General features: G+C 56.5%; 2 protein-coding genes and 2 long non-coding RNA genes across 4 annotated transcripts; 1 reads left to right on the top strand and 3 right to left on the bottom strand.

The window, feature by feature from the left end:
• Window positions 1-50: 50 nt before the first annotated feature.
• Window positions 51-583, bottom strand: LOC121063163. The gene is made up of 2 exons (XR_005815854.1): window positions 271-583; window positions 51-194 (listed from the first exon to the last, which is right to left on the bottom strand). It is a non-coding gene; the product is annotated as an uncharacterized LOC121063163 (long non-coding RNA).
• A 150-nt stretch (window positions 584-733) lies between these two features.
• LOC121063161 (major centromere autoantigen B-like) lies at window positions 734-6,358 on the bottom strand. Its single transcript, XM_040543514.1, has 3 exons — window positions 6,187-6,358; window positions 1,823-2,084; window positions 734-1,741 (listed from the first exon to the last, which is right to left on the bottom strand). The coding sequence occupies exons 1-3, from the start codon at window positions 6,259-6,261 to the stop codon at window positions 1,347-1,349; spliced, it is 732 nt and encodes a 243-aa protein (XP_040399448.1). The 5' UTR covers window positions 6,262-6,358; the 3' UTR covers window positions 734-1,346.
• A 150-nt stretch (window positions 6,359-6,508) lies between these two features.
• Window positions 6,509-10,303, top strand: LOC121063169 (RNA-binding protein FUS-like). The gene is made up of 6 exons (XM_040543521.1): window positions 6,509-6,642; window positions 8,261-8,285; window positions 8,396-8,550; window positions 8,627-8,768; window positions 8,841-9,016; window positions 9,538-10,303. Exons 1-6 carry the CDS (start codon window positions 6,630-6,632, stop codon window positions 9,726-9,728), a joined length of 702 nt encoding a protein of 233 aa, XP_040399455.1. The 5' UTR covers window positions 6,509-6,629; the 3' UTR covers window positions 9,729-10,303.
• Window positions 9,174-9,550, bottom strand: LOC121063170. The gene is made up of 2 exons (XR_005815856.1): window positions 9,445-9,550; window positions 9,174-9,413 (listed from the first exon to the last, which is right to left on the bottom strand). It is a non-coding gene; the product is annotated as an uncharacterized LOC121063170 (long non-coding RNA).
• Window positions 10,304-10,638: the final 335 nt, after the last annotated feature.

Genomic DNA, 10,638 nt, shown 5'->3' with positions numbered 1-10,638 from the left:
CCTGGGGGCCTCACCCTTGGCCTCCTCGGTGGTGTCACCTCCTCGGTGGCCTCCCTGACGGCCTCACCTGCCCGGTGGCCTCACCCCTTGGCCTCTTCGGTGGTGATGTCTCCTTGGTGGCGTCACCTCCTCGATCTCCTCGGCGGTGTCACCTCCCCAGCGGCCTCACCCCTTGGCCTCCTCGGTGGTGTCACCTCCTTGGTGGCCTCGCCTCCCTGGTGGCCTCATCCCTTGGCCTCCTTGGTGGTGTCACCTCCTTGGTGGCCTCACCTCCCCAGCGGCCTCACCCCTTGGCCTCCTCGGCGGTGTCATCTCCTCGGCGGCCTCCCTGGTGGCATCACCTCCTCGGTGGCCTCACCCCTTGGCCTCCTCGGTGGTGTCACCTCCTCGGTGGCCTCAACTTCCTCCACGGCGACCTCAGATCCTCGGTGGCCTCAACCGGCCTCAACCCCGCGGCGGCCTCAACCCCCTCCACAGCGGCCTCGACCCCGCGGCGGCCTCAGTGCCTCGGTTCCGGAAAGTTCCCCGCGACGGGAGACGGCGGGAGGCCGGTGGCGGAGGTCGGAGCGCTCCCGGACATTGGGGGGGGTGGAATGGGGCGGGGGGGGAGGCTCCCCGCTCAGCTCGCCGCGTTGCGCGCTTCGTTAGGGCCTCGCCTCGTTAGCGGGGCAGCGCTCTCATTAAAGCTGCAGCCGGTGGTGAGGGGAGAGGCTTTATTGGGGAGGCTGGGGGGGGAGGAGGGAGGAAGAGGAGGGAGAGGGAGGAAGGCTGAGGGCGGGGGGGGTTCTGCTCGCGGCTTGTTTCTCACCCTAAATCCGTCCTCTTCCTCCTTGGGGCCTCCATCTTCCTCCTCACCATCGTCTTCCTCCTCAGGGCCTCCACCTTCATCACCGTCCTCCTCTTTGGAGGCTCCAGGGTCATCTTCTTCCTCCTCACCATCACCGTCCTCGGGGTCTCCCTTCCCCTCTTGGCGTCGCCTTCCTCTTCATCATCTTCCTCCTCAGCATCATCTCCGGCCTCCGGCTTCCTTCCTCCGGCCTCGCCCTCACCTTCCTCCTCCTCAGGGCCTTCATCTTCCCCTTCAGCATCATCATCCTCCGCCGTGGGGTCTCCGGCCTCTTTCTTGGGGACCCCCGGCCTCCTCCTCAGGGGTCTTCATCACCATCTTCCTCCTCGGGGCCTTCATCTTCCTCCTCGGGGGCCTCCATCACCATCCTCTTCCTCTAGGTCTCCATCTTCCTCCCCACCATCACCATCCTCAGGAGTCTCCGTCCTCCTCGGCGCCTCCATCTTCGTCACCATCCTCCTCCTCCTCAGGGCCTCCACCTTCCCCCCTCCCCTCCTTCCTACTCGGTGTCGCCTCCCGCGTCCTCCTCCTCAGGGCCTCCATCTTCTCCCCCCGCGTCCCCGTCCTCCTCGGAGCCCCCGACTTCCTCCTCCAGGTCTCCATCTCCCTCCTCACCATCACCTTCCTCCCCGGAGCCTCCATCTTCATCACCTTCCTCCTCCTCGGGGGCTCCTTCTTCCTCTTCGAGGCCTCCACCTTCCTCTTCACCCTTCTCCTCCTCCTCTTCGGGGCCTTCCTCGTCCTTGAGTCCTTCATCCTCGTCCTTGGGGCCTCCGTCCTCGTCCTTGGGGCCTCCGTCCTCGTCCTTGGGGCCTCCGTCCTCCCGCGGCGGGTGACAGCAGGGACAATCGGAGCGGTGCGACGGCTGAGCGTCGCGCCGGGGGTTGTAGAAATCTACGGAGAGGACACGAAACACCCATAGAGCGACCTATAGGACCGCCTATAGGGCGATCTATAGGGGAAAGGGGAACTCACCCAGCGGCCCCGGCTCCTCCAGGCTGGCCAGGACGTAGAGCAGCGCCCGGCAGCTTTCCTCGCCGCGAGCCAGCGCCAGCGCCCGCAGCCGGCGGACCCAGCCCCGGCCTCCCGGGGGTCCCAGCGCCGCCTCCTCGGTGGGCCCCAGCGCCCCGGCTTCCCGCAGCCCCGCCAGGAGCTCGTGGCCCGGCACCCGCAGCAGCCGATCCTCCAGCGCCCGGCCCCGCGCCTGAACCTGCGCCTGCGCCGACATCGTGGCTGCCTGCGGAGGGGGGGGGAAGAAGAGGCGGCGGAGGCCTCGACGAGGCACCGGAGGGGTCCTATATGTGAGTGCTCAGCCCTACAGGAGACACTGGGGAATCCCCACCGTGGGGCTCAGCCCTATAGCAGACACCGGAGAATCCCTACTACAAGGCTCAGCCCTATAGGAGACACTGGAGAGTCCCCACCATAGGGCTCAACCCTATAGGAGACACCAGAGAGTCCCCACCATAGGGCTCAGCCCTATAGCAGACACTGGAGAGTCCCCCCCATGGGGCTCAACCCTATAGGAGACACCAGGGAGTCCCCACCATGGGGCTCAGCCCTATAGGAGACACCGGAGAGTCCCCACCATAGGGCTCAGCCCTATAGCAGACACTGGAGAGTCCCCACCATAGGGCTCAACCCTATAGGAGACACCAGGGAGTCCCCACCATAGGGCTCAGCCCTATAGGAGACACTGGAGAGTCCCCACCATAGGGCTCAGCCCTATAGCAGACACTGGAGAGTCCCCCCCATGGGGCTCAACCCTATAGGAGACACCAGGGAGTCCCCACCATGGGGCTCAGCCCTATAGGAGACACCGGAGAGTCCCCACCATAGGGCTCAGCCCTATAGCAGACACTGGAGAGTCCCCACCATAGGGCTCAACCCTATAGGAGACACCAGGGAGTCCCCCCCATGGGGCTCAGCCCTATAGCAGACACCGGAGAATCCCTACTACAAGGCTCAGCCCTATAGGAGACACCGGAGAGTCCCCACCATAGGGCTCAGCCCTATAGCAGACACTGGAGAGTCCCCCCCATGGGGCTCAACCCTATAGGAGACACCAGGGAGTCCCCCCCATAGGGCTCAGCCCTATAGCAGACACCGGAGAATCCCTACTACAAGGCTCAGCCCTATAGGAGACACCGGAGAGTCCCCACCATAGGGCTCAGCCCTATAGCAGACACCGGAGAATCCCTACTACAAGGCTCAACCCTATAGGAGACACCAGGGAGTCCCCACCATAGGGCTCAGCCCTATAGGAGACACTGGAGAGTCCCCACCATAGGGCTCAGCCCTATAGCAGACACTGGAGAGTCCCCCCCATGGGGCTCAGCCCTATAGCAGACACCAGAGAATCCCCCCCATGGGGCTCAGCCCTATAGGAGATACTGGAGAGTCCCCCCCATGGCTGCTCAGCCCTATAGGAGCCCCCAGCACCCCCCTGTTGATGCCTATACCACCCCCACCAGCCCCATAGGGGGCTGAGCCAGACCCTATAGCTCCCCCCCAGCACCCTATAGGGCCCTATAGCCCCCATACTCCCGCCCCCCCCCCGCCGCCTCCCTACCCGCTGCCGGCCCCTATAGCTCCCCACGCCGCGCCGGCCCCTATATGGCCCCTACAGCCCTATATGGGCCCCCGGGGGTATTTTTAGCGCTGACCTTTAGCCGGCCGAGCCCTGCTGGGAACGGGGCGGGGGGGGGGGGGGGGGCACATCGGGGCCATTTTGTGCCCCCCCGGCCACAAAAAAGGGTTTGGGGACCCCCGGATGTTGTTCCCCACCCCCCCCCGGGGGCTTAATGCCCTCATGGTGGTGCCTTGTGCCCCTCCCCCATGTTTCCCGCCATTTTTAACCCCCCCCCCATGTTTCCCGCCCTTTTTAACGGTTTTCCTCACGTTTCCCGCCCTTTTTAACGGTCCTCTACACGTTTCCCGCCATTTTTAACCCCCTCCCGCGTTTCCCGCCATTTTTAACGCTCCCTCTCACATTTCCCGCCATTTTTAACGGTCCTCTACTAGTTTCCCGCCATTTTTAACCCCCCTCCCGCATTTCCCGCCATTTTTAACGCCCCCTCTCACATTTCCCGCCATTTTTAACGGTCCTCTACAAGTTTCCCGCCATTTTTAACCCCCCTCCCGCGTTTCCCGCCATTTTTAACGCCCCCTCTCACATTTCCCGCCATTTTTAACGGTCCTCCCTCACATTTCCCGCCGTTTTTAACGGTTCTCGTGTTTCGTTCAATTTTTAACACCCCCCCCCTTATTTCCTGCCCTTTTTAACGGTCCTCTTCATGTTTCCTGCCATTTTTTAGCGCCCCCCCCCCTCACATTTCCCACCCTTTTTAACGCTCCCCTCACATTTCCCGCCATTTTTAACGGTTCCCCTCAGTCTTCTCGTCATTTTTAACGAACTCTCCTCAGGCTTCCTGCCATTTTTACACCCCCCCCCCCCCCCAATGTTTCCCACCCTTTTTAACGGTTTTCCTCACGTTTCCCGCCCTTTTTAACGGTCCTCTTCATGTTTCCCGCCATTTTTAACGCCCCCCCCTCACATTTCCCGCCCTTTTTAACGGTTTCCCCTCACATTTCCCGCCCTTTTTAACGGTTTCCCCTCACATTTCCCGCCCTTTTAAACACCCCCCCCCCCCCATTTCCTACCATTTTTAGCACCTCCCCTCACATTTCCCGCCATTTTCAATGGTCCTCTACAAGTTTCCCGCCATTTTTAACGCCCCCCCCTCACGTTTTCCACCATTTTTAACGGTTCCCTTCATGTTTCCTGCCATTTTTAATGCCCCCCCCTCATATTTCCCTCCCTTTTAAAAGGTTTTCCTCACATTTCCCGCCCTTTTTAACGGTTTCTCCTCACACTTCCCGCCATTTTTAATGCCCCCCCCCACGTTTCCCGCACTTTTTAACGATTTTCCTCACATTTCCCGCCCTTTTAAACGCCCCCCCCCCCCCCCGCCATTTTTAACGGTTCCCCTCAGGTTTCCGGCCCTTTTTAACGGTTCTCCTCCCATTTCCCGCCATTTTAACCCCCCCCCCATCCCATTTCCCGCCATTTTTAACGGTTCCCCTCACATTCTCCTCCATTTTCAACGCCCCCCTCATATTTCCTGCCATTTTCAACGCTCCCCCCTCCCATTTCCCACCCTTTTTAATGGTTCTCCTCACATTTCCCGCCACTTTTAAAGGTCCTCTTCACGTTTCCCGCCCTTAACGGTGTCTCCTCACCTTGCCCGCCTTTAACTGTCCCCCTCAGGTTTCCCGCCATTTTTAACGGTTCCCTTCACGTTTCCCGCCATTTTTAACAGTCCTCTTCATGTTTCCCGCCCTTTTAAACGGTTCCCCTCCCATTTCCCGCCCTTTTAAACGGTTCCCTCCCCCCCCATTTCCCGCCATTTTTATCCCCCCCCCCCCCTTTTCCCGCCCTTTTTAACGGCCGCCACCCGAGGGCGCTGTGGCAGCTCCCAACATGGCCGCCCGACCCCTATAGGGCCCCCTATAGGGCCCCAGGCCCTTCAGAGCCCTATGGGCCCTATAGGTTCCCCTCACTTTGGGGGCATTCCTATAGGGCCAGCGGGAATTATGGGATGGGGACGTCCCCTATAGAGAACCTATGGTGTTCTATAGGGTCAGGGTCTCTATAGGTTCCTCTAGGGCACCCTATAAGGGAGCAAAGGCCGGTGAGGACCTCTATAGGGTCCCTAAGAAGGAGGAGAGGCTGGAGGCTTTCTATAGGGTCTCTGAGGGAGTTTAGGTCGGTGGGGGTCCCTATGGGGTTTCTGTAGAGTCCATAGGGGGAAGGTGTCTCTATAGGCCCCTCTATAGGGTCCCTGTGACAGAAAAGAGGCTGATGGGGCTGATAGAGCATGTATAGGGCCCCTATGAGGGAGCAAGGGTCCCTATGGGGTTTGTATAGGGTTGGCATAAGGGATAGAAGAATCCATATGGGTTTCCATAGGGTCCTATGAAGGAATAGGGGTTCCTATGGGGTTTCTATAGGGTCCATATAAAGAAGTGAGGGGTCTATATGGGTTTCTATAGGGTCCCCATGAATGAGGGCCTCTATGAGGTTGCTATAGGGTCTGCATAAGGGAGTGAAGGGCCCGTATGGGTTTCTATAGGGTCCTTATGAGGGAGTAAGGGTTCTATACGGGGTTCTATAGGGTCCGTAATAAGGGAGCGAGGGCTCCATATGTGTTTCTGTAGGGTCCCCATGAGGGACAACCCCTATGAGGCTGCTATAGGGTCCCTATAAGGGACTGAAGGGCCCATATGGATTTCTATAGGGTCCCTATGAGGGAATGGAGGCCGGTGCGGGTACATACGGTCTCTATAGGGTCTCTATAAGAGCGGGGGGCTCTCCACAGGCCTTCTATGGGGTCCCCGTGACGCAGCAGCATCCTATAGGGGCTCTATAAGCGACCAGGAGCCGGCCGCTCCCCCCTCCCAACCCCTAATGGATCCGCCCGCCCTCCTGGCCACGCCCCCCTCCTCCCAGACCACGCCCCCTCCTCCCCCGCTCACGCCCCATTCTCCTCGGCCACGCCCCCTCCTTCCCTCCCCCTCCATCCCCTCAATGGTCCCGCCCACCCCGCCGGGCCCTTCCCAACCCCCGGACCGTACCAACGAACCCCGGCGGGGGGGGGGGATGGAACCATAACCCCCCCCCGCAGCAATCGCACGCTCCGGCCGAGCCTATAAAGGGCGGGCGGGGGGCGCAGTGCGGCCGCCACGTGGAGGGGAAGCGGCGGAGCAGGGCGGCACCGCCATGGCCTCCAACGGTACGGGGGGCGCGGGGGGGGGTCCCAAAGCCCCCCTAAATCCCAAGGGGGGGGTCCCACGACCCCCCCCTTAGCGCCCTGGGGGGATCCCACAGCACCCAGCATCATGGGGGGGTGGGGGGGAGGCAACACCCCGTTATACCCTAGGGGGGGACCCTATACCCCCTATATATTCAGGCTTTACAGCCGCCGTGCTGATTGAATACGTTTCTCCCCCCAAAATCTACTTATTTCCTTGATTTCCTATCATTTCCGTCTGATTTTTTCATTGTGATGCGCTGTGGGGGCGATGATTCCTTTGTTTGGTTTAATGGGGGGGGGAGGGGGGTCGTTGTTGGGTAATTCCTCGCCGCGCGGGCTGTACTTTTAATTTTCAATTTTATATCACTCCAATTCATTTTACTAGGATAAAAAACAACATTTTGGGGTTATTTCTGAGATGCAAGGAAACAAAGGGGCGCGGTGACTTGGGGGGGGGGGGGGAAGGAAACAAAGCGCGGCGCCCTTCCACCTCCGCGCGGCGGGAAAACCAACCCCCACCCCCAAAACCCAACAAAAAACAAGGAGAAAAACCGCTTTTGAACCATTTTAGCTATTTATTTAGGAAATTTCGGAGCTCCCGGCCGTGTAACGGGGCCCGGTAACGGCTCCCCCCCACCCTCCCGCCGGCGGCCATTTTGTGGGGCGCGGCTTTTGCAGCTGCGCCACCGCCGCCATTTTAGGTGCGGGGGGCGCGCGGCGCATGCGCGGGGGCGCTGCCGCAGTCCGCCATCCGGGTCCTCAAAAAAGAAAAAACCCACCTTTTTTAACCCCCCTTTTAATTAAAAAAAACGCTTTTTGGGCATTTCATGGAAAGTTCGCCCCCTGTTGAAGCGTTTAGGAGTGGGAAACTGGGGTTTTAGGGGAAAAACCTTGTCAGTTTTGAGCGAGGGAAGTGAACGAGCGGGAAAAGGAGGCGGCGAGCCGCCATTTTGACGCGGGGGGCTTGAAAAGCGGCAAAAGAACCCCTATTTAATGAAGCATTTGAGGAAAAATAAATTAATTTTATTTTTTTCTGCGTAAATAGACATGAAATTTTAATTTAAGTCTTGTTCTGGCGAAATATAGCCGCAGGATAAAGATTTCCAGCTTCTTCCTGCTTCGTAGCGTGCCATACACTGATATTTCTCCCACTTGAACAATGAAAAAGTTAAAATCTAAATACATTTACTTCACGTGTGAACATGTTTTAGTGTATATGTATTAATTAACGTTTTTTACGTGTATGCATGAGCGTTTAATGGCTGAATTTGGTGATTTTTGAGGTGTTTTTTGATCTAAATGACTCCACATTGTATGTAAGGGCATGATTGTGTATAAATATGGCGTGTGTGTGGTAGAATATGCAAATCTTTATTTATATATTTATTTGAAAGCGTGGTTTTGTCGTTTTGAACGGTTAATTGTGGATGTGTGAGTGTGTGGTTTTGCATGTTTGCGTTACATGAACACTTAGGGCTATAAGCAAGTGAGTATATTTTATATTTATGGTAATATATATATGGGTATGTGTTAACGTAAGTATATATTTATGCTTATAAATAATTCATGATGTTTTTTGGGGGGCTTTTCCCCACAGATTACAGCCAGACAGCGACGCAAAGGTACGTCCCTCCCTCACCCCCTCCCTTCTGTCGCCTGGCTGCCTAAAACCGCCTCCCAGAAAAGAGCCTTTTGGGGCAAATAACGGCTTTTTTGGGCTTCTCCCCCGCAGCTACGGCGCGTACCCGACCCCGCCGGGCCAGGGCTACTCGCAGCAGAGCAGCCAGCCCTACGGGCAGCAGAGCTACAGCGGCTACAGCCAGTCCGCCGACACCTCCGCCTACAGCCAGAACAGCTACAGCTCCTCCTACGGCCAGACCCAGAGCAGTGCGTGCCCGAACACCCCTCCCAGCCTCCTCTTTTGGGCCAAAACACGGCGTTTGAGACGTTTTTCGCCTTCCAGGCTACAGCACCCAGTCGACCCCTCAAGCCTACGGCAGCACCAGCGGCTACGGCAGCAGCCAGACGTCGCAGACCTCCTACGGGCAGCCCTCCTCCTACCCCAGCTACTCCCAGCCGCCGGCCGCCAGCTCCTCCACCGGCAGGTAACCCCTTCATATCCCCCCTTTCCCTTTCAAAACCGCAAATTTGGGGTTCAAACGTATATTTTCTTGCAGTTATGGGAGCAGCTCGCAGAGCTCGAGCTACGGCCAGCCCCCCAGCAGCGGTTATGGGCAACAGTCGAGCTACAGCAGCCAGCAGCAGAGCTACAACCAGCAGTCCTCCTACAATCCCCCGCAGAGCTACAGCCAGCAGAGCCAGTACAGCGGCGGCGGCGGCGGTAGCGGCGGATGTGAGCCCAAAAACCCCTTCCTTAAACCCATTTTGAGGCCAAAACCCCTTTTTTTGCCCCTACGTATCCTTATCTTTTAATTTTCAGCCTTTTTATGTCCTTATTTTTGAATTTTTGGCCTGTTTCTCTTGTTATTTTTGCATTTCCAGCATTTCTCTGTTGTTACTTTTGAATTTTCAGCTTCTTTCTGTCCTTATTTTTGAATTCCCAGCCTGTTTCTATTCGTATTTTGGAATTTTCAGCTCTTTTCTGTCTTTAGTTTTGAATTTTAAGCCTCTTTCTGTCTTTATTTTTGAATTTCCAGCCTCTTTCTATCCGTATTTTTGAATTTCCAGTTTTTTTCTGTCCTTACTTTGAATTTTTAGCCTCTTTATGTCCTTATTTTTGAATTTTCAGCCTTTTCATGTCCTTATTTTAGAATTTTCAACCTCTTCACGTCCTTATTTTTGAATTTTCAGGGTTTTTACGTCCTTATTTTTGAATTCTCAGCTTCTGTATGTCCTTTTTTTCCTAATTTCTAGCCAGCAGCTACGGGCAGGAGCAGTCGTCCATGAGCGGCGGCGGCGGCGGAGGCGGTGGCTACCAAGAGCAGAGCGGTGGCTACGGAGGGGGCCAGCAGGAGCGGAGCCGCGGCCGGGGCGGTTACGGCCGGGGGGGCTACGACCGCGGTGGCCGCGGTAGCCGGGGAGGCCGAGGAGGCAACTTGGGGTAGGTTTCATGGGGCATCCGCCGCGGGGATTTGGGGAAAAAAGGGTCTGGGGGGAAAAAAAACGATGATAAAAAAAGGGAGACAGAAAAATTTGGGGGGTTTTCCCCCAAAAAAAGCTAGCTCTCGGGTGGTTTTAACCAAAACGAGCGCAAACACCCCCCAAAAAAAAGAGCGAAGAGGTTTTAAAGGGGGGCAGCTGGAGGGGCGCTGCGGAGGCGCACGGAGCGGTAAGAGCCCCCCCCTGCAAAAACGGGGGGAAAAAAGGGTGTTTTTGGGGCAAAAAAGAAAAAACTCAGCAAACCTGGTTGCGAAAGGTCGCTCGTAGCCTCTCTGGTGCTTGTCACGGTGGGGGCACGTGCCCCGGGTTTAAAAAAGGAAAAAAACAGGAAAAAAGAAATGGTTTGTTTTGAGGTCACTGCAGAAAAAAACAAACAAACAAAAATGGCAATTTTTGGGTGTTTTGGAAACTTTTTAATGCTGATTTCTGGGTGAGACTTGAACTGGAGTGTCTCGGTGGTGTCCCGGTGCACGAAGGGAGGAGGATTTGTAAAGAAAATGACAAAAAAAACGTTGATGGTTTAAAAAAAAAAAAAACTTGAAGGTTTTGGGTTTGCGCATGTGTCACTGCCACGTGGTTTTGGGCTAAAAAGCGGCGCTTTTGGGGCGGAGGTGAGTATTGGCGGGGGCGAGCCGCGTTTGCTTGTTTTGTCTTGCCGCTGCTGTTGTGCCTGTTAACAAACTCTGCGTTTTGTGTGCTGCAGGTGTGAAAGGCAGCGAAACTTTCGCAATTCTCCGCCTTTTTCCGCAGTTTTGGGGTTTAAAAAAAAAAAAAAAGGCAGAAAAGGGGAAAAAATGGCAAAAAAAAACGCAGAAAGGGACAAAAAAAAAAAATGAAGAGAGAGGAAAAGGGGAG

The sequence above is a fragment of the Cygnus olor genome, unplaced genomic scaffold (genome assembly GCF_009769625.2).
Source record: "Cygnus olor isolate bCygOlo1 unplaced genomic scaffold, bCygOlo1.pri.v2 S95, whole genome shotgun sequence".
NCBI classification, from domain to species: Eukaryota; Metazoa; Chordata; class Aves; order Anseriformes; family Anatidae; genus Cygnus; species Cygnus olor.
The sequence above is the reverse complement of the archived record's forward strand: the minus strand, read 5'-3'. Positions and strand labels throughout refer to the sequence as shown.

Bases quoted from the DNA above. Each gene is read 5' to 3' on its own strand.
- LOC121063161 (XM_040543514.1), bottom strand. From the start codon at position 6,261: ATGCTGCTGCGTCACGGGGACCCCATAGAAGGCCTGTGGAGAGCCCCC. The intron at 2,085-6,186 runs GTATGTACCCGC...CCCCCTCCGCAG, and splicing joins ATAGAGACCCTATAGAGACC to GCAGCCACGATGTCGGCGCA. The intron at 1,742-1,822 runs GTGAGTTCCCCT...TCCTCTCCGTAG, and splicing joins GGAGGAGCCGGGGCCGCTGG to ATTTCTACAACCCCCGGCGC.
- LOC121063169 (XM_040543521.1), top strand. The intron at 8,286-8,395 runs GTACGTCCCTCC...TCTCCCCCGCAG, and splicing joins AGCCAGACAGCGACGCAAAG to CTACGGCGCGTACCCGACCC. The intron at 8,551-8,626 runs GTGCGTGCCCGA...TTCGCCTTCCAG, and splicing joins CTACGGCCAGACCCAGAGCA to GCTACAGCACCCAGTCGACC.